At 35.9% G+C, this 25,722-nt stretch overlaps 2 protein-coding genes across 6 annotated transcripts in view; one reads left to right on the top strand and one right to left on the bottom strand.

The window, feature by feature from the left end:
• Positions 1-165: 165 nt before the first annotated feature.
• LOC126873407 (intraflagellar transport protein 56) lies at positions 166-3,259 on the top strand. Its single transcript, XM_050634249.1, has 7 exons — positions 166-201; positions 397-923; positions 1,217-1,517; positions 1,621-1,830; positions 1,892-2,198; positions 2,615-2,855; positions 2,949-3,259. The coding sequence occupies exons 1-7, from the start codon at positions 166-168 to the stop codon at positions 3,058-3,060; spliced, it is 1,734 nt and encodes a 577-aa protein (XP_050490206.1). The 3' UTR covers positions 3,061-3,259.
• The window catches only part of LOC126873109 (prominin-like protein), a 70,941-nt gene continuing 48,445 nt past the window's right edge, over positions 3,227-25,722 (bottom strand). The window contains exons 2-16 of one of the 5 annotated variants that reach the window (XM_050633641.1): positions 20,140-20,407; positions 19,229-19,581; positions 18,114-18,235; positions 18,005-18,028; positions 16,602-16,894; positions 16,205-16,354; positions 15,907-16,122; positions 15,204-15,759; positions 14,624-14,782; positions 14,412-14,533; positions 13,123-13,173; positions 11,521-11,685; positions 10,627-10,716; positions 8,782-8,901; positions 3,227-8,201 (exon numbers count right to left, since the gene is read on the bottom strand). In XM_050633641.1, coding sequence (XP_050489598.1) covers positions 8,189-8,201; positions 8,782-8,901; positions 10,627-10,716; positions 11,521-11,685; positions 13,123-13,173; positions 14,412-14,533; positions 14,624-14,782; positions 15,204-15,759; positions 15,907-16,122; positions 16,205-16,354; positions 16,602-16,894; positions 18,005-18,028; positions 18,114-18,235; positions 19,229-19,581; positions 20,140-20,407 — 2,702 coding nt within the window. In that variant the 3' untranslated portion in view covers positions 3,227-8,188. Of the gene's footprint in view, positions 8,202-8,781; positions 8,902-9,478; positions 9,536-10,626; positions 10,717-11,520; positions 11,686-13,122; positions 13,174-14,411; positions 14,534-14,623; positions 14,783-15,203; positions 15,760-15,906; positions 16,123-16,204; positions 16,355-16,601; positions 16,895-18,004; positions 18,029-18,113; positions 18,236-19,228; positions 19,582-20,139; positions 20,408-25,722 lie in introns of those variants that run through there. The other 4 variants (XM_050633642.1, XM_050633643.1, XR_007692306.1 and 1 more) reach the window with 4 other exon arrangements.

Genomic DNA, 25,722 nt, shown 5'->3' with positions numbered 1-25,722 from the left:
TGACACCTGTAGGTAAAAGAATTAAAAATTTTAGTTTCAAATTTTTAAATTACGCAATTACAATTTTTGTAACATAAAAATTTCATTTTATCTAATAAATTAGTTTTTTGTGCAAAAAAGAGATTTATATCTAAACAAAGCGTCTGTATTCGCTTTTACAACCATATGGTAATCAATAAATTTCCGTATCTATTAGCAACGGTGACTAAAAATGGTAAACATTACATCGTGCATCGTATTTTCTTTTTTCTTTTTAAAATATATTATTCGTCAGTGTTTTAAAAATCACTTTCATATACACATTCAACCCTTTACACTATTTATATTTTATTCACTCTATAAATTTTCCTACAACGAAAGTATTTTAACTTTTTTCACACTGAATACTCGTAACAGATACTATCAAGAGCGAAGCCAGCTGCTTCTGAAGGAGTGAGAAAGTCCGCATCAGACAAAAGAACACCAAAATTAGAGGAATTTTTGGAGAAGCGCGATTACACCGGCGCTTTGACACTTTTGGAGTTCAACAATGCCTCAGAAACTACTGTAAATTCCGAATTATGGATGGGCTACTGCGCTTTTCACTTAGGAGACTACAAACGTGCATCAAAAATTTACGAGAATTTAAAAAGGAAAGATCAAGCACCGGCGGATACGTCGACGAACTTAGCATGTTGTTATTTCTACCTTGGCATGTACCCTGAGTCTCAACAAATTCTCGAAGATGCTCCACACAGTAAATTGAAGAACAGATTGTTGTTTCACTTAGCGCACAAGATGGGAAATGAAGCTAAATTGATGGAATACCATCATATGTTGGAGGATATGATCGAAGATCAACTTAGTTTGGCTTCTATTCATTACTTACGGGCTCATTATCAAGAGGCTATCGATGTTTATAAAAAGATCCTACTGGAGAACAGGTTGTTATCCAACTGTCTTTATTCTACTTGATAAGTAATTGGAATATCGATATTTCGAATTAAAATTATCTTTAGGGACTTTGATAGTGACGATTCGAGTATATGTAGCATTAACGAAAATCTAGGCGATAAAAGTTCCGATGTGCATTTGATCAGAGAGTTAAGAAGTTCCAGGTACCCACTTCCTCCATCCTTTTCCTGTTATTCCCATAATATGAATAATTCTTTCTAACCGAAGACAATTCTATACGATTTATCTTCGAAGACTTTACTCGACCATGTTCCTTTTACAGAGATTACTTCGCGCTAAATGTATACGTTGCCTTGTGCTACTACAAATTGGATTACTATGATGTGGCGCAAGAAGTTCTTCAGGTTTATCTACAAAAGTATCCTGATAGTGCGATCGCCATAAACTTAAAAGCCTGCAATCATTTCCGCCTGTACAATGGTAACGCCGCGCAAAATGAGATGAAGCAGCTGATAGATAAGATGTCCAACTCTCTCAGCTTCAGTCACGATCTCATACGTCACAACACAGTCGTACGTAACGTTAGAAAATATTCGAACCATTTTATACATCACAATACAATCGTACGTAACATCACAGAATTTTTCCAAATCGTGGACATCTTTATGGATTCGAGTAAAATAAATTTATAATTAATACATACGTAAAAGAATTAATTTATCTTAGGTATTTAAGGGCGGAGAAGGTGCGTTGCAAATTTTGCCGAATTTAGTGGACGTTATACCGGAAGCCAGACTGAATCTGGTAATTTATTACTTGAGACAAGACAACGTGCAAGAAGCGTTCGAATTAATCAAAGATCTTGAACCAGCTGTCCCACAGGAGTACATCTTGAAAGGGATAGTCAACGCGGTAATGGGTCAGGAAACGAATTCCGTAAGTTTCTGCGGCAACTAAAATGCAAACTATGTGAGCTAATTATGAAAATTGTTTTTAGCGCGATAACGTAAAGACGGCGCAACAATACTTTCAATTAGTGGGCTCTTCGGCGTCAGAATGCGATACCATACCTGGCAGACAATGCATGGCCTCCTGTTTCTTCCTCTATCGTCAGTTCGAGGAAGTCCTGGTGTATTTGAATTCGATAAAAACTTACTTCTCCAACGAAGACAACTTCAACTTCAATTACGCTCAGGCACAGGCCGCGGCGGGTTATTTCAAAGAGGCGGAAGAGGCGTTTTTAAACATAAGAAATGAGAAATACAAGAATGATTACATTTATATCAGCCTATTGGCGCACTGCTGTGAGTGATCGAGAAATAATGTTTAATCTTAATACCTTGCCTTGTACGTAATATCGAGTCGTACTCAAGGCATAGATAATAATTCCACTTTGGTGAAGGCAAATTATATCGTACTTGAGGTATTGATAGCAAACGTGAACTTCGATATTTGGCAAATTAAGTAATTCATTACCTAAATTAGACACGAGTACAAAATACTTAGTGCAACGACTGGCTTCGTTTTGTATGACTAGTGCAAATTCTTAAGTCAGACTAACAGGAGAAGTTCATATTTAGGAAAGATTAGTCATTTACACTTTTGCTCTTGATGTCTCATTTATAACAAAAAGTCTGCTTTAATTGTTTAATCATTCTTTAATTCCTCAATGAAAATCGAGTCGATTATTTCTATATTATTCTTTCTTATTCTGATTTAGACATAATGAACAAGAAACCTCAGTTAGCCTGGGACTTGTATCTAAAAATGGACACGACGACGGAGTCGTTTAATTTGCTTCAATTGATCGCGAATGATTGTTACAAAGTCGGTGAATTTTGGTATGCGGCAAAAGCGTTCGACATGTTGGAACGAATGGATCCAAGTCCAGAAAATTGGGAAGGGAAACGTGGTGCTTGTTGCGGCACTTTTCAATATATTGTAGCTGAAAGGCAACCAAAGTGAGCGCTCTTACTTTGAAGAATCATTTTTTTCCATAAAAAAGCATCTCGTTATTTTGCAAATACATAATTCCTTTTTAATGTCATTTTTAGAGAGCTCTTACCTGAGGTCGTACAGGTTTTGAAGAATACCTCGAACTCACAAGTGGAACAGATCATTCGAGTGATGCGTAAATGGGGTAAAGATAACAGAATTAATTGTTGATGATAGGAATCGAGTGGACAGTGACTGATCGTTATCGTTAAGCCTGAAACGTTAAGCCTTATCTGAAACACGTTGAACAGCTATGGAATGTTAATGCATCTTGTAACATGCCTGTGTAAACTATGTATATGCTAATTCAAGACCACAGGCAAAAGATACCACGGTGTTGATGATTTAATATAAAATAGATATATTTAAACTGTGATACACTCATTTTATAATATAATAATAATAATAATAATAATCATTGTAATAGTAATAATAATAATAATAATTAATTTTAACAAACACAATCGGTGAATCGTAAAAACACCATAGTTGATGGCATACACCACATACGCATACTTGCACATCTCCGATCAAAGATTCGACATTCTTCGGAACGGAATACGTTTTTTAGAGAGTCACGGAGAATCCAACAATATCTTTGATTCCTTACGTGGTTTTCTATGAAACAATTCCGATGGAATGGCTGCTGAAGTTCAGCAAAAGAAACGAAAAAGAACACCCATGTCTCAACGTTATGGGCGTTTCGAAGATATTGAGCAGATAAGAAAATGCAAGGAAACTCTTGAACGATATCTTTTCAAAGTATAAATATCTTTAATTATATAATAAATCATTTCAAACGCGTATATCACCTGATGATAATCTACGTCTTCAAGTGTAAGCCGTATCTGTCATTTAAATTCTCATACTACTTAGAGAACTACGTATTTATTAAATCGATCTTTATTCTTCTATCGAAATATTTAGGCTTGATGCAGACGATATATGCTCGAAATCGAAATCGTAAGCTAAAATAATTAATTTTTTAATATATTTTGATATGTTGAAACAAATCAAAGTATAGAAAATTAATTATTTTAGTCTATATTAATTGTAATAAATTTTAGTTGTATAGAAGGCAATAATTCACTAGTGTTTAATGAGTTTAAAGCTCGTATATTGCTATTTGAATGACATAAATTCATTTAAAATCATGTAAGAAATCTATAAATTAATGAGACAACTTTTGTTAAATCTTTGTATTAAATTTAAAGATTTCCATTCACTATTTGCGATTTTGCAGCAGTGTGTGATTCAACAGGATTATGTTATTAATGCAATGCATACGAACTTACTATCGAAAATATACACATTATTTTTATTATTACTAGAACTGTACCAAATGTTAGGGGTAAATTTCTAAAAAATATTAGCCTGGAATAAATTTCTAAAAAATATTGTTCTGGAATAAATTTCTACAAAAATATTGTACCGTATAAATTCGACTACTATGAATAAAAGGCAGACATTTCTAAATATTCCTAAGATATTGCTGAAATTTTGTAATAACAGACACGATCCAACAAAACTGAGAACGTAGATTATCGAAAGGTAAACTGACCGCAAGAATGATAGAAAACTCTCAATTTATGTCCCGTGGTTTCTAGAAGGCGGTAAAAAGAGTGTTCCTTCTTCACAACGGTTCAAAGTCCCCATGTCATATTTTATACGACACGTTCAGAAAAATGTAGAGAAGGAGTGCCCGACATGAAATCGTCGCTACGTATCCCATATAAAAATAGCACCAGAAAAATTGGTTTCCGCGGTGCCTTTCGACGGCACGCGACAATCGTAATTTATCATTTTCAATGATTCGCGACCGATTGACACGAATCTCTACACACGGCACTCGTTCTCCGGGCTCGTTTTCATGCGACTCTGTTTATTTTTCGTTACGAGACATGGTTAATATAGTCAACCGGATAAAATAGTCTTGCGTGTCCACACACAGCAATCGATTATTACGTGTTTCTTTAACATTCTTAGACAATGAAAAAAAAAAGGAGGAAGGAAAAGGACATCACGGTTCCTCAATTTCCCATACATACAACAACGATGATATCTGTGTTTCCGTCGATATTACGCTAAAAACGTAGCTTACTTTCCACTATGCTAAATGTGTATGTTAATACAGTTAATGATAGAGCGGGAAAAATCGTGTTCTCCTCACGCCAGCTTCCTTCTCTCGTTCCTCTTTCTCCCTATTTTTATACGACAATCATACAGAGGTATGGATCTACCTTTCACGCGATCCTCACTTACTCTCTCTTCTCTTATCTACGCTGTTTTTATTTTCTTTAAAAGATTCTAAGATTTTGTGCTCCCACTTTCTCACGCCTTCATACAACGTACGAGGAAAGTATCCTTTTGTTCTTTTTTTTGCGTTTTTTTTCATATTTCTTTTTCTTCTTTTTTTTTCTTTTTGGCAATCTGCTAACGGCCGAACCAAAGACCGTCGCATGGGCGGCGTAATCTACCGTATAATGTTAACGTTAAAACTCGCTGCACGCAATAGCAACGACTATGTGAAACAGGTTCTCTACGGATAATGCAACATCCTGATGCCTCCCATTTGCGGTACAGTAATTCATTGGATTCTAAAGTGGTGAGAAACACTTAGAAACTTATCGTCGAAATCATCGACCTACGAACAAGAGACTCCGCACACCGATTGGTACAAATTCACCTCAGACTCTTCTATTCTATTCTTATGAGCTTGTACCAATGGGTATTTCAATTCCTAAAGTATCTAAATTCGAAATTTCAAACGCTTAACTTCCGCTTAGCCCTTTGCAGTCGTTTACAGATTGAGCTTGTACATTGATTCACGGTTTTTAAAAACTAGATGTTTGTCGCATTTGTCGCTTTACTTATATTCCTAGATGAAACGTAACCACTAGACTGTAGATATTTACCGCAGATTTCTTGAGTTTGCGAATACGATTGGAGAAACGAGCAGAGAGGCTCGTTTCACGTGACAAGTGTCGACACGTTGACCACTGATGACGCCGCGCTGGCGTCACGTGTAGTTCTCAGTTTTCGCGTTGACGAGTTCTGAGGAAGAAATTTTAGTCGCAATGGAAGCCTTTCGATATTCTGTGTATCTCTACAGACTATGAACATGCATTCCGAACATTTTTAAATTCCAAATTCCGGATATCTTCGAATATCTTATAAATGCATAAATATCTGTAGTCTAGAGATTACTGAACTGCAAAGAGTTAATTATTCTAATCGTACTACAGAGCTTTCAAAAAGACTTTCATTTGGCGGGAGGTTTCACCGTCCCCTAAGCAGCCTCTAACTTACAGAGTAGAAGAACGAGCTTCTCTAAAATGGGAGTGACAACTTCCACGAAGAAAGGTTCATCCTTCACGATCGAAGTACTGTACGGATGTTGCATATGTTCCTCAAGACATTTCGTCGTCGCGTAGACACATGAATGAACACGCGTACAACCTCTCTATGCGACGTGGAAATGTCTAGGAGCTTAGATCGGTAAATTACACGGTAAAGTTAATAGTAAGAAAAAACGTCTACTTAAGAACCATGTACATAGAGTATTTTGCAGCGGTGATCTTGCAATGAAACTAACTTCCGTCATCGTGGAACGAGCGGTTCCGGCGTGTGACCAAGAGGAAGTTGGTTCCGGGATTTTCTTATATCTACGAACGATCCAGCAAGATCGAGGACACGTGGACCGTAGAATTCGAACCAGCAGCGTATACGTTCGATATCCACGGTCCACGTTTTAAAGAGTGTCGTTTGGCATTTAAATATGGCGTTGTTAAGTGCTCGAGATTGCGAGAAATCTTCGCGAATATTTCGTTACAAGGAAAGTGTGCGATCGATGTAACCCGAGGATTCGATGTTCTACGTGAATTTTCTTGTTGAACGCGACTCGTTCAAGTGGGCAGTGTGTCGTTCAGAGTCGAACAGAATTTCATGAACGAATCTCCATGTTCGCTCCTTGCTGCGAATGATCTAATACAGTTTGGAAGTCGTCGAGTACAGTAATATCTCGTGCAATATACTCTAACTTGTGCTTGCTTTGGAGAAATTAGTTAATCGAACTTATGATATCTTCATAATTTTATATAATAATATGATTAATTATAATAAACGTAGAAATAAGTGACTCATGCTCGAATCGATCGCACGTGTTCCTTTTTATACGACGGCTCATCCACGTGTTGGCGCAGGGCCATTTGTCATCATAGTCATTCTGTGTACTTAGTTGTTGTTCCTTGGTAGGCAGTTCACGTAAAAGACGGTGAAAATTCATAAGACACAAGCGGCTGAATGTTATATACACGTTCGCTAATTTCTGAACGAAGAGAGATTGTTCAGTGAAAGAGAAGCGTACGCCAGTGGGTCAACAAGGGAGGCACGATAATGAACGTTTTTTTTTTAATATTAATACTGGTTAATGCAGACGATGATTTCAATCCTGTGTATTTATAATTAGGAACTGAACATCCGAGGTGAACTAAGGGTTTCACAGAAAAATTTCCTTGCAGAGTTTCAGGATTCCTCTCAAGCAACGATAAAACGTATAATAATCGATGCGCTTTCGAGAGTTAAGGATTAATTTCGGCGTGTGACACAACACGCGCGAATCTCGAAGGCGGATCGATGATAATAGTAGAAAAGACCTTGGTCACGATGGCATTTGATGGAAGAAATATCGCAGAAAAAAACAAAAAGAACGGTGGTAAACGATATATAATCAGTCGTGTTAGAAATCGATTGTCCAACGATTAACACAGCACATACGATGAAAATCATCGCTTCATTACAGTTCGTCTCGTAATAAAAAAAAAAGAAAAAAATAATAATAATACAAAGATAAAGCGAGTAATGAAATAAAAAAAGAAAACGAGAAAGAAGGTAGGAAAAAAACGTCCAAGCGCTATCAAAACAAAAAAGAGAGAAACTGCAGACGGCAAAAAGAAAAAAAGAGTAGTATTGGATATAATGTAACGTTTTTCTCGTGATACGCACGATGTCTAAAAAATAATACTAAACGAAACGAATCGCACACATTGATCACACTACTTGCGGCTCGCCGAAGGATCCATTTAGCCTACCTCAGTCTGTGTATCAAACTTGGTCTTTAATTGATTTCGCCGTTCGCACGGTCCGTGGCACGCTCAAACAGGAACGCTACAAATTAGACATAGTCTCGCTTGCATCCGGATTTCTCTTTCTTTTTGAGTGTCCTTTTGTAACTGCGGGTGAGACTGTGGGTAGCCACGCTACTCAGCGCTACTTTTGTGCATGCCACGGCACTTGTTTCCTAATTTGTGTCCCTGAAAATCATTAGGAAAGCATCTTTTATACACTTTCTTAGTAGAAGGTTTAGCATTCTTACATTGATGTCGATTTAATATAAATTTAATATCGAGTATATCATAAATTTTGTTTTCTGTCATTATGCGAGTGACTAATACGATATACAGCGATTCGAAGTACTCAAACGCGTGTAGAAAATATGCACGCAATACACATAGTACGTAAAAATATGTGAAGACCACATAGGAAAAATATGATAGATTCATTTTTCTAAATGTTTAGGAAGATGATAAAAATACATATAATGCCAAAGTTAAGTGGGAAGGTAGTTTTTATTGGTTCACAACATATATTGAATTTTAAAATTGCGCTTTCATAGAAGACAGGAAATGCGATTGATCATATTCTTTACCTGTGGCCTTCATATATATCCAAAGTAAAGTGCGTGTTTGTAAATTTCTATCTAGACTCGATTTCTTTAGTCATGTTCAGAAAATTATGAATCTGCATGAACATTCATGGCGTACCAATTAGTATGGATTATTTGAAACGCACGTCTGTGAATATTGAAGTACTAAAAACTGCAGCACAACTCACCCTGGCCCAGGATAATAATAATAGGGAGGCGGTCGCTCGTATTCCGTGCTAAGCGGAGGAGGAGCGGCTGCAGCAGCTGGTTGGTATCCAGGAGGACCACCATTAGGGAAGTCACAATTTCTGAAAAAATACCTCTTCGATCAGCAAAACCACACAGGAGAAATTTGAATAATGTAGCTTACTCTCTATTCTTCGTCAAACGTGTCGAATAACGAGCACAAAAAAAAAAGGAAAAATAAAAGATATTCTCGAAGAGAGTTATCTTTTGCCATAGCGTACGTATGCCTTAGCGAACAAACGAATGACGAAGCTGCTGAAGCGAAATCAAAGTAAATTTTATATACCGTGATTCTCCTGTGAAATAAAGAAAAGAAAAGTGACTCGAATTCGTAATAATACTTTTACGCATGCTCGTTTAAAAATCCTTGTATACGTATGTTTTATCGAACACGATTGGACTGATTGTGGCAATGGCGGTGTAGGTATAACACTGATACCACGCGAGTCACTTTATTCGATCATCACGATCACCAACAACCTGACACAATTTCTTTTTTTTTTTTTTTCTTTATTTATTCCTGCAAAAGCTCTAGCGAAGCTATTTGCTTGCGACGCAAACAAGTTGAACAAAAAGAACGAACTAAGGAAAACGAGAAGTACGGAGACACAATTGATAACAATCTGTCTTGCGACTTACGTGCAGAGGCGTATCGAGAGACGCGAGAAGTTGCCCCCCCGCAAGGTTCCCACTCACCTGGAAATAACCGGGAAAAAAAGCGTGACCAACGGGGTTGCATGAGATGTATGGACGGGATCAAGAATAACTTGCATGGTGTCAACAACATTCTGCACCTCACAACGATACTTTTATAGGTTTCTGTCCTTCTTTCCTTTTTTTTTTTTCATTTCGATAACAGTATCATTATTTATGATATGGATCGGACCGCGCTGAATCTAACAAGATACGCTCGAACCCTTTACAAATACTCAACAAGAGTGAACGATATATTTTATTCGATAAAAGTAAAATTTATAGCAACATAAATGGATGAATAAAATTTATTTTATTCATTTATTTTAATTTACCAGAGTTATTGAATGAATCAAGTAGATACTTCTAATAATTTCTAAACTGGATAATTCCAAGTGATTCTAAGTGATTTTAAATACACAATCTTTTACATTCATATGAAGCTACTTGACCCTTTCAAGATGTTCGTTTCATCAATGATAAATACTGTACAAGGTAGATCATGCAATTCATACATCTTCGATGGTTGGTGGTAGAGAAATACGATGCGGGAAAAGACGAGATACTTTATCTATGATTAGGTTATCATACAAAGTACAAGAGACGGGACATCGGTAAAATGTTTTCTTTGTCCGTTTCGATTTACAAGTAGGGAGAGAAATAGGGAATATACAATTCGAGTCGTACGTGGCTCGACAAGTACTTACAAACAACTACATTGGGACTGTTGAAATTTGAAATATCGCCACTGACCTGAACAAGTATCGTGCGAGTTTCTATACAGAGAGCTTGATCCCATCCTCGAGTTAAATCGAGCGGTTCGGAAGAATCGGTGAAAACAAAAAAGGTGAGAAAAAGAATTTCGCGCGATGAGTGGGAACCCTGCTCACCGATGTAGGGAAACGAGAAAAAGGAAACGAAAGAAAGAGAGATAAATGAAAGATCGGTGATGGTGAGAGATCAGGCGCCGAGATACAGGAACCGAGAGAACAATAAGTTTGTAAGTAAAATAAGAAGAAAATTGCGTAACGTGTCACAGAAAGCTGTGTTTAAGATTTTTGCTCGGTCCAAATTGGATGTTTTGCAAGACTTACTGCGTTTCTACGGATATGCTAAAGACTTTATTGTGAGGTTCTGTTTTGGAGGGGGCGGTATGTTCGTGGCTTCGCCACGTGGGGGTGGAACTGTAAAATAAACCAGAGATGAACTAGTGAACCGGAGAAATGAAAGGAGAAAATCGTCGATCTCAAACAAAAAGACACCTATTGAATCCAGAATCGTTCAAGAGCGTGGTAGCTCGCGATACTCGCGAGAAACAACCCCTAGAGGTTTCTGACAACCCCCAAGAACGCATTCTTCGCTTCGCTAGATATGGACAACACTAACAGACTTTTATTTTCTTTTCCATTCCATCTTCATTCAAATAATGCAAGATGACGATCCGAAATGAATAGAAAAAGAGAACCTTAAAGCGGCAGCACTATTCTTTCAAACAAGCGCCTGTCTTCGAAATATTCCCTGATAAAGCCGTAGACTGAACTTCGTTTTGGAACACAGCGTCTCTCTAAAGAACTCTAACGAATTCGGCCAATTTACCAGCTATTTTTAAAAAGCTTTGCATGCTTGAACCTACCAGGTAAAATCAGAAAATGGACAGAAATATTTTTTGACTTAATAAACGTGTGTTTGGTTTCCATGAAATTCTGCTAATTCATCGCTTATTTTTAGAAGACTCGCGTCGTTGAACTTAACGGATAAAATTAAAAAACCAACAAAAATATACTTATCACGCTTTCCTGCTGTGATCCTCATACGATAAAGAAATAAATCACACATTCAGTGTGTTCCCAAAACGACGCTATGATTCAGCCAAGCTATCTCTCAATATAATTTCTTTCGAGGTGCTTTATCTCACGAAGGAGGAATAATGCTCTCGCTTCAAGAAGTTTACGACCGACAGATCCGAAGTGACTTGTTCCAACACTTACTTCGGCGCTACGTCAGAGTATCTGGAATAATGATGATAGTGGGACGTGCTCTGATGCGCTTCCGGGACTCTCTCTCGTTCGCTGTATCCACCTGCTGGACCATCGTAGCTTTCGTACTTTGCGTAAGGGTCTCTGCTGTGTGACACGTATTTCTTGTCGTGAACACTGCAAGGAAAATGAACGTTTCAGTAGAATAAATCACGGGTCTCCGGGGCACTCGTCATGCGAGTTAGAGAGTGTACTATTTTGCTAAGCTGTTTCTGCGTGTTACGTGTATCATTAATCTCCTAAGTAGCTTTGGTACACGAGACAAAGGGCTAGCTGCCACGCCACTAAACTCGTACATGTGTTCCTGTGTGTATGTATGTATGCGCGTGTGTATGTGCGTATGTGTTTGTGTGTAAGAAAGAAAAATTCCATCTTTCACACGACTAGTTAAAAGCTCCGAAAAACGCGAGAGCGTTAGTATATTAAGATACATTAAATGTTTAACACCTTCTTGACTGATTCACGTAATATATTAGGGATGATAAAATGTTGAATCACTGACTTACATGTTTGTTTAGTAGACTTCAGATGTATATGCAAATTGTATATACTTCAATGTTTGTACATGCTTAATAATGTACATGCTTATATGCAAATTTCATTTGTGAATGCAATTGTAAAGATAGAAGTTAAGCAGAGGATACCTTTGATATCCTTTGGATAAGTTTTATGTGTATATTTATAATATCTAATGCACTTTGAATGTTGTATCTTTCTGAATATTTCATATATTCCTACTCTGGATATTCTATATATGTATTTTTGCATGTCATAAGTAATCTGTGTATTTCTATATCTGTTAATTTTCCTATAAATGCACAAACATGTTCAGTTTACATATTACGTAATATAATACATGTGATACAAGAAAGTCGAGAAGGTATCAAAGTTCAAGTAGCAGATGATTAACTATATATTTTAAAGATTTTATACCTATGTAATTGAAACGATATTGTGGGATCTGCATTTAGTGTCATACTGCGTATAGATCACAGAATTTTGTTGTTTTAACAATTGAGAAACTTTCTGGAAAAAGGATCCACAAGAGGGAATAACGAATTGAGTAAATTGCATTACAAGTTTCAGTTCTAACGTTTTAACATTAGCAACGTTTAAATTAATAATTATAATGACCCTTGAAAAATTTTAAATAGATAGTAATTGAGTAGAAAGATCATTTGAAATATATATATTTATCACATATATATAGAACCGTTTTTTAGAAAGGTTCTAAATTTTCCTTTTCCCTCTACAATTAGTTTCTTCAAGGAAGTAATTCTGATTCCACAATACGTTAGCTAGAGTGCTCGTCGTGTTAGAACTAATCATGCAGACAAAGGGTAAAATCGTTCTAATCAATCAAATCACTACACGATTTCCCCCGGTACACTGTGTCTTTCTGATCGCGAAATATCTTAAGTTGGGGCGTGAAGAGTAGTGGAACGTGAAATGAACAAATATATTGTGTTCACAGCGTTACTGAAGGATTCACGTGCTATACGATCAACATAATTCAACATGCGAGCAACTTGGCTGTTCTTGTTGTATACTTACTGAGTAAGGGGTATGTTATCCCTGTCTGCGTACGCGTCATACAAATATTCACTGGAACGGAGCGTGTTAGCGGTTAGATTCCAACAACCATTCCACACATTAGACAGCTACTTTTAATTTAATATGAGCTACTGCATTGGTACAATGAAGAAAATTCGATCGTCTTATATAAATTTACAAATTAACATGGAAGTACGCGGGCTGAAAATCATAGTGATGTAAGGTGCAAGTCAAGATTTTGAGAATTCGTACTTAGTTATGTATTTCAAATTTTGAAAATATTATCCCATTAGTCTAACAATTACTCGATATGTTTTCAAACAAAATATATATAATTTTCGACAAAATATATATAATTTTTTATAATAATAAATGCAGATGGACTCACTTAAGTACATCACAGCGATTCTTAGCTCTTCGACGTATAAATTGAAATTATCGGCCTAAGAATCCATAAACTTCAAACTATTTATGTATTTAGTTAATTTGCAAGGTAAATCTAGACTTTTTTATGTAGGTAATTAGTCAGAAAAATATAGAACAATAAATTTAGAAATATATTGAAGATATCGGACGATCGAATAATTTTCACGAAGGACAGAGTTTTCGAGCCAAACATTATTATTCTCCTCTTTCGTGATACGTTCTTGCGAAAAGAAGACATGTACGATAAACGCGACAAAAATCAGAAAACGATTAGTTGATAGCTCACGGCACACCGAGATAGAATTGAGAATAAAGGCGGTGAGCTTACAAGGAATAACGCGTTCATCGATTTGAGAATTGGCGATGCAATTTTGAGACTCGCTGAACAAAGTGGTAGGATGATTCATGCCGAGTAGAAAATATCGATAAGAAAGATATCGCAAGCGCGAATATGTGCATGCTGAGGATAATATGGAAGCTCGATTAACTACCAGACTGAGACAGAAGGCTGTCAACACTTTCTACATAGAGGGTGCTCAGAATCTGCTGGCCAGAAATTAGCGAAGAAAATCATAGAAGCGATTGTTTTCAAGTGGATGTATTGTTGTTTCTAATTTTCCTAATATTTCTTCGGAATAATCAAGCCAATTGGTTATCCCTAAACTAAATTTTTGAACGAACTGCAATTTCTTCTGTTCCTTTTCGATTTAACGAATGATATGAAATAATCCCGATCTCACAACAAAGGACAGTTTGGGAATTTAAAATCGTCATGCACCGGATATCTAATTATATTTTGGAAACATTTAATAGCGTTGAATCTATCAATTGGGTTTGAACGATATAGAATGAGAGAAACTTACGCTTCGACTAGAGGTCCTGGATAGGGATCCGATTTTTGGTACAGCGCGCTCAGTTTCACGCAAAGTACTATGGTTGGGATGAAGAGAATTAGACACCAGCCCACACTCACCCAGAAACCATTCTGTGAATTACGAGTAGAAGTATGATACATTGTAATTTTTGCAATTTATAAGAATGATTATATACAGAAGAAAGTTGATCAATTGCTTACGAATGGATCTAGAACCCGGTTGCATCCTGCGACTAGCGTTGCATTATACGCGTTGGAGACTGGAGCACATCTTCCTACGTCCATCAGCGCGTGATGGATAACTAGCTCGAGGAAGTCGTCAACTTGACGAAGGAAAGCGTTTCCAAATTTGGTTGCCAGCTATAATAAAAAAAAGCGAATTGTGACGCAGTTACTTTGAAATTACTATCTAAATATTCTGAAATATTTCCTACATTTGATTGTAACTTAAAAGATATAAATAAATAATTGTTCAGTTATACTGTGTACTTTCATTTCCTACACTATCACTGTGATTATTCTGAAAATGCTTAAGATTCTTAAGATGTCTACTTTTAACAAAGTAAAAAACTTTAGTATTTGATGATGGACAATATGTGATTATAAATTTAGAAGTCTATCCATCTTTTAATGAAAAATGCTTCAATACTTTCTCTTTCCATGAGCTTATTCTAAAGCTGAATGATATTCTTCCATATTTTTTCGCGGATATCCGTCAACTTTAATGTCTTTCCAAATATTGTTAGCAATTTTAATTGACGAAGAGATATTTAAAACCTACTTGTTGCACGTATTCTGGCCCGTCTTTATTTAAAAACTGCTGCGCCTTCGTCACTTCGTTAACCAGATTATGAATAGCTTCTGCCATCGAACTGTGGTTAAACTTTATCTTCTCCTCGAGTGTCACAGCCTTTGTAACCAACTGTTCGCTAAGCATTCCCATGGGTTTCACCAACTGGTCATGATAATATGCCAGATCCATTGCGTTTTTCTCCAAACTGACACGAATGTCCTCTTGCCCCTTGGGCAATTCAGCTGACACATCCAACAGTTGTTTCGCTAGATGTTCCAGGTTGATGTTCGTGATATTATCTGCGAGGATCTCCACATACTGATAGAACTTGATGTCACTGAGACCACTTTGCGCAAGATCGTTTAATTTCGACTTTGCACTATCCGTGAGGATCACCACACCAGGTGAGAGACTGATTTTGCGTCGTAATTGTTGGATTGTGTTGTTGATGTCGTAACGGCCGGCGTATTCGCGTAACGAGCCTATGTCGAAGATGTTGCCTACCTTCAGTACATTGTACAATGTTTCGTTTCGATGGCAGTGTCTGTCATGAAGAAACAATGGAACTGTTTTTTATCTTTGATAATGTGAGAGACGGGGAAATGCAAATAGCGGTTAATAAGCATCTTCGATCGTAGATAATCTTTTATAATCTTCATAATTTTTTAATAATTTTTTACTATACACTTACGTGATTATGTAGCTCATATTCACGTCAGCATTAGGATTCTGTGGATACAGCTTCTTTTTGATTTGCACAATTTCATCAACTAGGGCGAACATCCTATTATCCTGCGGATTCTTCAAAGGTTCACAGACAGCTCTTTGAACAAGAACACCAATGACCATGTATGCTACGGTTATCACCATTAGAACGCTCGTTAAGAGGAAAATTATCCAAACAGCCCTGGAAAAATTCCGCAAAATGTTACCGATATCTCGAATCACCAAATGATACAACAATTTTAGCAACGTTTTTAAAAGCTTACATCATAAGAAATCGTGCCCCAGATCCTTTGTTACAGCAATCGTCCCCATATCCATCAGGTCGCTTTCCGCAAATGCCACAGAAGAGACCGAAAGTCAGACACATTAAAACTGTTAGTAGAATTCCTGATATTCCAAGACCAAGATAGTATCTGGAAAAAATACACATGTTAGAGAGAGAGAGAGAGAGAGAGAGAGAGAGGGGGGGGGGAATAAATAATCTATACCGAATATTTGAGTATTTTTCAGAGAGAAATATTCACATATTGGGATAAGATATAATAGAAATGTTCAAATACTCGAACAAAATAGAACAGAAATATGCAAATATTCGAGGAGGGCAGAAACGATTCGGACGAAATGTACAATACAAATAAAATGTTTTTCATTGTTTCTCACCTGTACGGTATATACTGATCCACGTGCTTCCATGCATGATCTACACCCTTCATGTCCTCGTTTATCTCAACACCTATCCTATCAAGGAGCACTGTCATATTCTTCGCTAAAGCATCCATATGTACGCTGACTCTTCTAATACTCGCGCTCACGACAGGAATGGTCTGGTTCACAGCGTGTTGAATGTCTTTCTGAATCTTCAAAAACGACTCTTTGCCCTGGCTCACTTCCGACACGATGTTGCCTTTCATCAGCATCGTGATGTTGTTCAAAGCGGATGTGACGTTTGGCAACTGGAAAAAATCATGTACGATCGTTCGATATAAATGATCAAAATAAAAATAAGATTGTTCGTATCTATCGGAAAAAGAACGATTACGCCTGAGATGACACATTAAATGAGAACATTGTAGAACAGTCAGAGTATCGATATGGAGAGTGTCATGCTTGTGTCTATTTAAATGGCCAATCCCCAGGTATGTTAATGTTAACGGTATGTTAGAGAAAAAGAGAGAGAAAGAGAGAAAGAGAGAAAGAGAGTGTGTAACTGAAAAGTGCATTGAAATGTATCAAGTCTCTTAAAAGCTCTTTGTAGCAGACTGACGGAATGCATAAAGTGCTCAGCTGGAAACAAAGTACGTTTAAGATGTGTTCGACAGGTTTCAATTCAGAAAAACGTAGTAAGAGAAAACTCAGTGCAAAATAGGAAACGTTTCATTCCTTCTAGACATTTTCCGTGTGTGTTACACGCTTAATTAAATATGAGTTGTTTCTAAAAAATGTAAGTCTCCTTTCCTCGTGGCTAGGTTTAAAGTAAGGACAATAATTCGAAATCATTCTAGACGTCACACACTTAACAGAGGTTGTCAATTAACGATACACATATCGAACGTTTACACATAATCGAAAGTTGATCATGCTTTAGCTTATGACTTACAGACTGAAGCTATTTGGTGGTAAGCATGGAATCAGATAAGTTTACACAATAATTCTATTCGTAAACCAATGGCTGGACATCCATAAGATTAAGAAAACAAACTACGTCTGCTAGACCGCTAAATATATAGTAACATCGCTCAGTTTTACTTTTACTAAAATTATTATTATATGAAAACAGAAAAATGATTGTCTAATTTCCATTGGTCTACTACTTGATTAGTACAGAAACACAAGCAAATCGGACAGGTTTATTAAGATTCATTTTCCTTTTTGTATAAAGTTACAGTATTAGCGAGACAAAAGATAAATAAATAAATAGGTAAATAAATAAATTAGAAAGTAAAAGACAAAAGAAAGTAGTGTATTACTATCGAATCGATGCAGAAATGATGTCACAACTTCTATCGCGGTTTAATGTGAATAAACCGAACGAGTAATAGTGGATTTTATAATAATCATCATACCTTCGGGAAGTATCGGTCCATGTACTGTATGCATGTAAAGGAAAAAGAAAATTAGATGCATGACGAACAATAACGATTGACGAACAGATGCAACAAAAGCGGAGAATACCTTGTCGAACTCCACTTGAACCGACATTTGATTCACTTTGTAATCATGCAGCACCTGTTTGCAATTTTGCGTCTTGCAAGCCGCGAGCGTGTGAAGGAGATTGTTTTTAACACCTCGTACAACTGGAACGAATACAAAGTTTGCTAAGATATCGTTCTATTAAAATATTCACACCTTTGTTAAGTATTGAAACGCTTATAGGGAAACAAGGGCAGATCTGACCATATTAATAGGAAATTATTAAAATCTTTGAGAATTGTCGATTCATTTGGAAGTTTAGATTGTATAGAATTTCATATGATCCGAATAAATTACCCGGGAAGTATTGAAATATTTAGAATTTGGAAGTTTAAACTGTAAAGAATTCACATGTTCGCTATGCTAATAATAATTCCATCAATTATATAATGTAATAAATTTCTTTAATTATGTCTACTGTATATCGCGATTGTGATTGATTTAGTTAATTTTGATATTCGTATTATTAAATTTTCTACGATATTTGTATTAATATTGTAATTGGTAAGATATCTGTTGTGTCTATGATATTTATAACGTGTTATATTTCTTCTACTATAATCTATCATATTTTATATATTGTTATTTAAACGCACCTTGCAAATGATTATAAACTTGGCTATTTCGTTCATCTTCAATTCTTACAATTCCAATTTAAATTCGTTATCTTGTACAAATACAATTTGGATCAATCATCATGTTTTAAACGAGGTCAACAGATATTTTAATATTTATAAATAGGATTGTACGATTGTAATTGAAGTACTCGGGATATTATCGATATTCCAACGATTAGATAAAGATAAAAAAACGTCCGGTATCAAGATTACAATTTTTGAATAAAAATTTCTGAAAAGTCATTATTCAGATAAGAATCGAGGAAACTTCTCACATCAAGAAAATAAACAATATCTCGAGTAATAATTCCCTAGAACGGCAAGGTCATTAAATAAAAATCGAGAAGATTTCTGGCACCAAAAACATATAAATGAAATTTCCAACACGAATTTCCTAGAATACTACAAAAAATTAAATATCAACAATAGAATTCTCTATTGAGATTTCTCTAATATCTATGATATCAGAGGAATCCGTACCGATGTCCAGTTGACTAGCGTTGGTCCTTAGATCGCGGGTGATGGTCTGCATGATCTTCAGGTCCTCTTTAATGGACTCCAGGCCAGCGACAATGTCGCTTAGATTAGTCAACGAGACCGCGTGGGAGTATTCAGCGAGTTGTTCAGTGACGATTCTACCGCTGGCCTGAAGGATGTTGTTCAGATTAATTTCCAGCTCGTCGAAATTAGTCTTGAGAAGATTATCGATCGCCTCCTTTGTGTTGCTCAGATACAGCTTCACGTCTTTCAGGCTGATTTTCACATTGTTAGGAAACTCCTTGGTCCCATCCTGCATGTACTCGTTTGTTACAAAGGCGCAAACCACGCCAAACCTGAAAGTTACATCGAACCGTGGCTTCGTCGTGTTGTCTTTTATCGAGGGAATAAACAAATTGGAAAGCTCTCTCGATTGGGTTCGCTTCCATTACTCTTGATTGGATGTATTTATCTTTTTGTCGATACATTATTTATTGATACGGATATTCGTTTGAACATTCCTTTGAAATGCATATTGGCCAAATATAAAAGGAAATAAGTATATATATATATCAGTTTATTTTAAATTTGTAAATTGGAGAGGGATTAATGAGAGGAAATATCGTTCGACTATTTATTTGGGTCAATGAGTAACTGAAAACTCGAGAGTAATCCTCATTATCGAAAATCCATTTAACTTATTTAATGTTTGTTACCGTGTAATGCGATATTATTTGAAAATGGGAAGTAATTGAAATTAAATCGTGGATATTCGTGGAAATCCATATTTTTACTAAGGTTTATTTCATCCATTAAGTATCGTGAAGACTATATCTTGAATATTTTTACGTGTAGAAACTTTTTCTGAATATATAGTCTGATTAAAATAAATCGTAAGAAAAGGAAGTACTTACAGAATAATAGTAGCGACCGCAATGAGCACCATGCTCAGCATCACTTTCCTACAATGATCGTGTTTCTTGTCAAAGGGTTGACTTCTGGCGCCACAATGACCAGCACACCTGCAGCAACAGAAGAACAAGCCTACGCAGGGTAAAATCGCAGCCAGGAGAAGTCCAACGAACGTTAGGCCAGCCAATCCACCGTAATGTGTCGCGATTATTTTCCATTGGGCCAAAGAATACTGGAACGTTGGTACACCATCCACAACAGTGAACATTCCTGCAACAAAGGAAGATCATTGTCACGCTGGTAGAGCTAAATATCCAGCAATAGCAGATTTTGTTCTAAAACCTCTTATTTTAATTTGTTTCAAAACATCATATATAATAATTTTTTATAAAGAAGATCATTAGACCGAGTATTCATTTCTGCAATTCCTTATTTTTATAAATACAGTTGGAAAAATGGAAACCCAGCTGGAAATTTGTTCCACCCACTAAACCATCGTAACGACCGCTTTATTTTTGGTATTCTGTATAAATATTTTTAGGGAAGGAAAACTGAAGTACGGAGAGTAACAAGTAGAGTTATTGTTACTTAACGATTAAAAATATTTTAAAAGTTGTTATTTCTAATTATTTAAAAGTTTAGAATTTCAAAGACTGATGACTTTAACAGAGAATCTTAAAATTTATATGTCGATAGTGGATAAGGTAAAAGACACGAATTTGTTTCGAAAAAGGCTGAATGTCAGCTACAAGAATATGTAATAAAAAATTTTTTAAATGTCACCTGTACAGGATATTTTAAGATCATAGCGAGATCAAAAAAAGAAAAAAAGGCACGGTATGCCCTTTCGATACCGTACGATTTCTGTCGCAAATATATTTTTTCTATCATCTCAAATAACAGAGTAATCAGGTATGGCAGAGTTAAATAGGACACCCGGTTATATACCAAAAATTATTTTTTACACGAAGATCATTGCACATTATGCTAGTTTAAAAATAGCGCGTCATTGACGAAGAAAAAAAAAAAAAGAAAAAGTGAAGCACGGAAGGAGCGAACAATCGGTGAAAGGGAAGAGAAGAGGAGCAGGAGGAGCAGCGGAGAACAGACATTAAAGAGCATATTTTCCATCTGCAACCCCGATACCGCTTTTTAGGGCGAGAACAACGGAGAAAACGAGGACACGGTCGGATGTAGGACGTAGGTCAGGAAGGGTTGCCAGGTCGAAGGGTGAACGTAATGAGAACGGAGGGAGGGAAATTTATTTCCTAGTTACTCCTGGGAAAAATGGATCAAACGTCGATGACCGGTCGGCGATGGATTAAGACCCGTGGACCGCTGCATTGATTTTCCGATGCGCCATGCGGTAGACATTCTACAGGACACACATGACCGTCAAGGTTATCCTGCGCAACACGCATTCGTCAAACGATTAGTATAACCGTTCGAAAGAAATCCATGTATCCCTAGAAGCTTAGCTTTTGTTAATAAAAAATCTGTCTCTTTGTTTCTCTAAGCTTGTCTTTAAAAAATCAATTTCGAATGAAAGGGGAAACTTATGAATTTTGTGGAATGTAGCTTTATTTTACTATTTTTTATCTATTCGATTTAGCATTTCATATCTCGTGTATTTGTCCGTATATTTTCAGATTGGTTTCAAATACTATCGATATATAATCACGATAGTCGCATCTCGTTACGATGCTAGCGAAATTTAAAAATGTTTCATATAAGTAAATAGAGTAAATTCGTGAAAAGATTCCGCAAGTGGATATTCTAGAAATGTGTTTCTGCGAGTTTGAAATATTTTCAAATTTTGAAGAAAGACGAGGAAAATAGGAAGAAAATTTTCCACGACACAATTGACAAGCATCTTGGCGAATGTTTATGTAATTACAGGAAACTTGAAGCTGCACATATGAAGAGAATGCATATTATTACATAAAAACATATAAAATATTCCAAATAAAGCGGTCATTATGATATGTTCACCGAGTGAAATAAATCTCTATTTTTATTTTCATTTCTCCAGTTGCATTCGTAAAAATAAGAAAGATAATCTGTCACGAATGCAATCGTCCAGTTACTACGACATGTCGCCTTGAACGACATGTACTGTTAGAATCGAATGCACGGCATGGTCAGGTTAAACCGTTTCATGCAGCTTTTGCGGAGACTACGACCGCAATAAATCCACCGGTGCACATGAATTCGCGTGATTCCTCGATATGCCAAGCGGCAGCTTGCACCAGTAACTTTGCGATGCACTACGTTTAGAAACTAGTACCGACGTATTGATAAGGGTTCCTTTTGCATACGAATTGTTCCTGGCGTTTTACTAGCCGATTACCTCGAATCTCCATACCAAATATAAATCTTCGTTTCACTTTTTCTATTTCCGACCAACGAAATTAATATTGTAAAATATTACGTACAACACACACACACACACACACACACAGCGAATAAATATAAACTCAACTCTATTCTTAGATTTTTATATCATTATATTTGTATATTTTAGATTTTTCGTAATATTGAAACAAAAGTTGACGAAATGGTTTATGCAATTTCATATTATAGAACAAAACCGAAGATACAAGGAACAAGAATGTTCCTCTTTCAAAGTGTGGAAAAAATTAAATTTCCTCTGAAAAATAGATTTTTGGATTTTCCTTTATCTTTGATTACATCTGTCAGGTATACTATACACAAACTTATGTGAAGCTTCGTGTTGAATATCCGCCCACACGGATTTTATCCTTTTTTTAGATTCAACGATATTTTCTGTAGCTGGCTTCTCTCGATCCGTGAAGCATTTTTTGCTAGAATTCCCCACGGATTCTCGTTTGGGCTCAGATTAGGACTTAATGCTGACCATGGTAGTGGTTTTATTCCGAAATCTTGAAACTACATATTTATCGTGGCAGCTAGATGAATAGGAGCATTGTCTTATTGAAAAATTATCTTTTTGATTCCTAGTTCAGATATGAAAGGCAATAATTCGCCGTGTAACATGTCCCTAACAACGACGACGGATATGCTTAAAGTATCATGTCAATTAAAACGATATTATTATATTATATCATACTATTATTATCTATATTTTATAATATTTATATGTTACTATGTTAAATTGAATTTCCTGTATTATTCATACGCTCGTATGGACACTGTATTCGCAAAAATATGAATTTATATAAAACTCGGCAGCCTAGTAAAACGTTAATAATACTCGTATCTAACATTTTATATATTTTATTTGCGATGAAATTAAAAATAAAAAAAACAGCTACAGCTCTGTATTATTTGCACGTGTGATGCACTGTGGGAATAAAAAATTTGGTATTTTATTCGAAGAAATATTATCCCTGCGATATAGTAACAATATCGATACAGGAGAGTAATGTTTAAATATCTTGAAAAGTGGGGCATTTTGTCAGATCGAAACGAGCCATGTAATTCGTGGCTCGAGCAGCAGTTCATCCATTTTTTCATTCTGCGGCTAGTTGATTTTAATTTACAGAGTCGAACTCGAAGCTTAATCGGTCGCAACGAAATATTTTCCACTGCGGTGCATCCAATCGGGAAAATTTATCCAAAAGAATTATTCAACTGGAAAAAAATAAACACAGTTACACTCGTTGCGAGCTTCCATTCCAATATTTAAACGCTAAATAAAATTAACCGGGCCGTAAAAGATTAAACAAAATTTTTTCCTAAAATCCCTACAGCGATGCAAAAAAGTATACTTCTCTTCGTGTTACCATAGCTAGAGAAATATACATAGTAGTGATTGCAATGTTCTGCCTTTTTATCGATGAGAAGTCATTAAAATGCGAACACTAATATTGTTATTTTTTCCGTTTTTCCTCATGTTAACTATACTTTGTATTTTCTCAACAATAACAATGAGAATGATCTGCTTTCTACTTCCACTGTATGGTAGAGAATTATCCTGCATCAAAGGCCAAATAGAACCAATTGTGAGCTATCTACCAATATATTCACCAATCGAATTATTTCTGAAAATTTTTTCACATCCTGTTAATGATGTCGAGAAGCTCAAAGCTACCGAGGAATAGTATTTTCTATGATGATATATCATACATGATAATTAACATAATCGTACATGAAAAAGCCCTGAACGTATGCAAATGTCTTTTTATTTCTTTATCTGTCGTGACGTAAAGAGAAGTTGCGAAAAATTGTTCACACCGCTGTAGATATTTTGCGACAAACTTTTGATTAATTTTTTACGGTTCTGTTAATCCTATTTAGCGAACAAATGTTGGAATGAAAGCTTGCAACCACTGTTACTACGTGTTCGCTTTTTCCTGGTTGAATAATTCTTTTGGTTAAATTATCCATACATCTTTTATACGTATTTTTCACGATGATTTTCATCTACGAAAATTGAAAAACCTCGGTTAGATTGTTTCAACGTCTGACGGAAAAGAGATTCAGTGGTGAACAGGGCAATTTAGTGGAGGTCAGTGCGAACCAATTCTACGAATTGTGGGACAGAGAGCTAGTCAGTGATAGTGAGTGATAATAGCGCGAGCAGTAAGAGCGTCGTTAACGCTTTTATATGCGAGTTTGTATCAGGGGAACGCAGGGAAGTGCTTGTTCTTGCAATCGTTCCTGGGGGAATAGTCGACGATGTGTGTTTCCGTTGAAAGTTTGCGACGTGTAAAACCATCATAAATGAACGCATTTTTAAACATTAAGAAACTTACAGCAATTAGTATCCTCTTTTTTCTTTGTTAATTCCTAAATAGAGTTCATGGTATTTTGATAAGGATCTTTTACAAAGTGAATTTCATTGAGTCAAGTATCTGGCGATAAATATTTAAAAAATGTGTGAAATTATAAAATTTAGAACATTTATGCCCCGAGCAGAGTTTAATATCTATCGATAAATACAAGATTTTTTGTAAAGAAACTTTCACTGAAACAAATACATCTTGTGATAGGTTTTTTAAAAATCTAAATGAAAAATTACAAAACTAATATTTGTTTTCCAGGATTTATTCCTTTATTTCCTAACATTATATATTCAGCAAATAATTTTTTGCACATTACCAAATAGTTCCTCAATATTTCTAAAAAAATTCTTTGAATAGTATCACTTTTGAAATGCATGTCTGGTATTTGTAACAATGTACCTGTATGATCTAAAACATAAAATAAAATAAAATTCCTTCCAGTTTTCAAACAAATGTAACGAGTAAGTGTCTTGACTCAGCTTTGTTTATGGGCAACATTGCACATCCACTTCTGAAGTCTATTTTTCTACGTTCCTCCACAAATACTTCCTTTTCTACACGATTCGCGAGATAGAAATACCAAAATTCATCTCTTAAGACATAAAGAATGGATTCCTTTAATATTTCTCATCCTTCCTTTTCCTAAAGGAAAAGTTGTACGAAAGCGGTGTTTATTCACGACACGTTTTAGCTACTTTTCCCTTCGCGTGTTTTGGCTGTGTTACCGGTATCGCCGTAACTTCCAAGATAGTGGACATTTGTATCGCCTGTGGATCCTTTTCATACTTTTGTTGTCCGCTATCCACCAACTTTCGA

The sequence above is a fragment of the Bombus huntii genome, chromosome 14 (genome assembly GCF_024542735.1).
Source record: "Bombus huntii isolate Logan2020A chromosome 14, iyBomHunt1.1, whole genome shotgun sequence".
Lineage (NCBI taxonomy): Eukaryota > Metazoa > Arthropoda > Insecta > Hymenoptera > Apidae > Bombus > Bombus huntii.
This window is presented reverse-complemented; position numbering and strand designations above follow the sequence as displayed.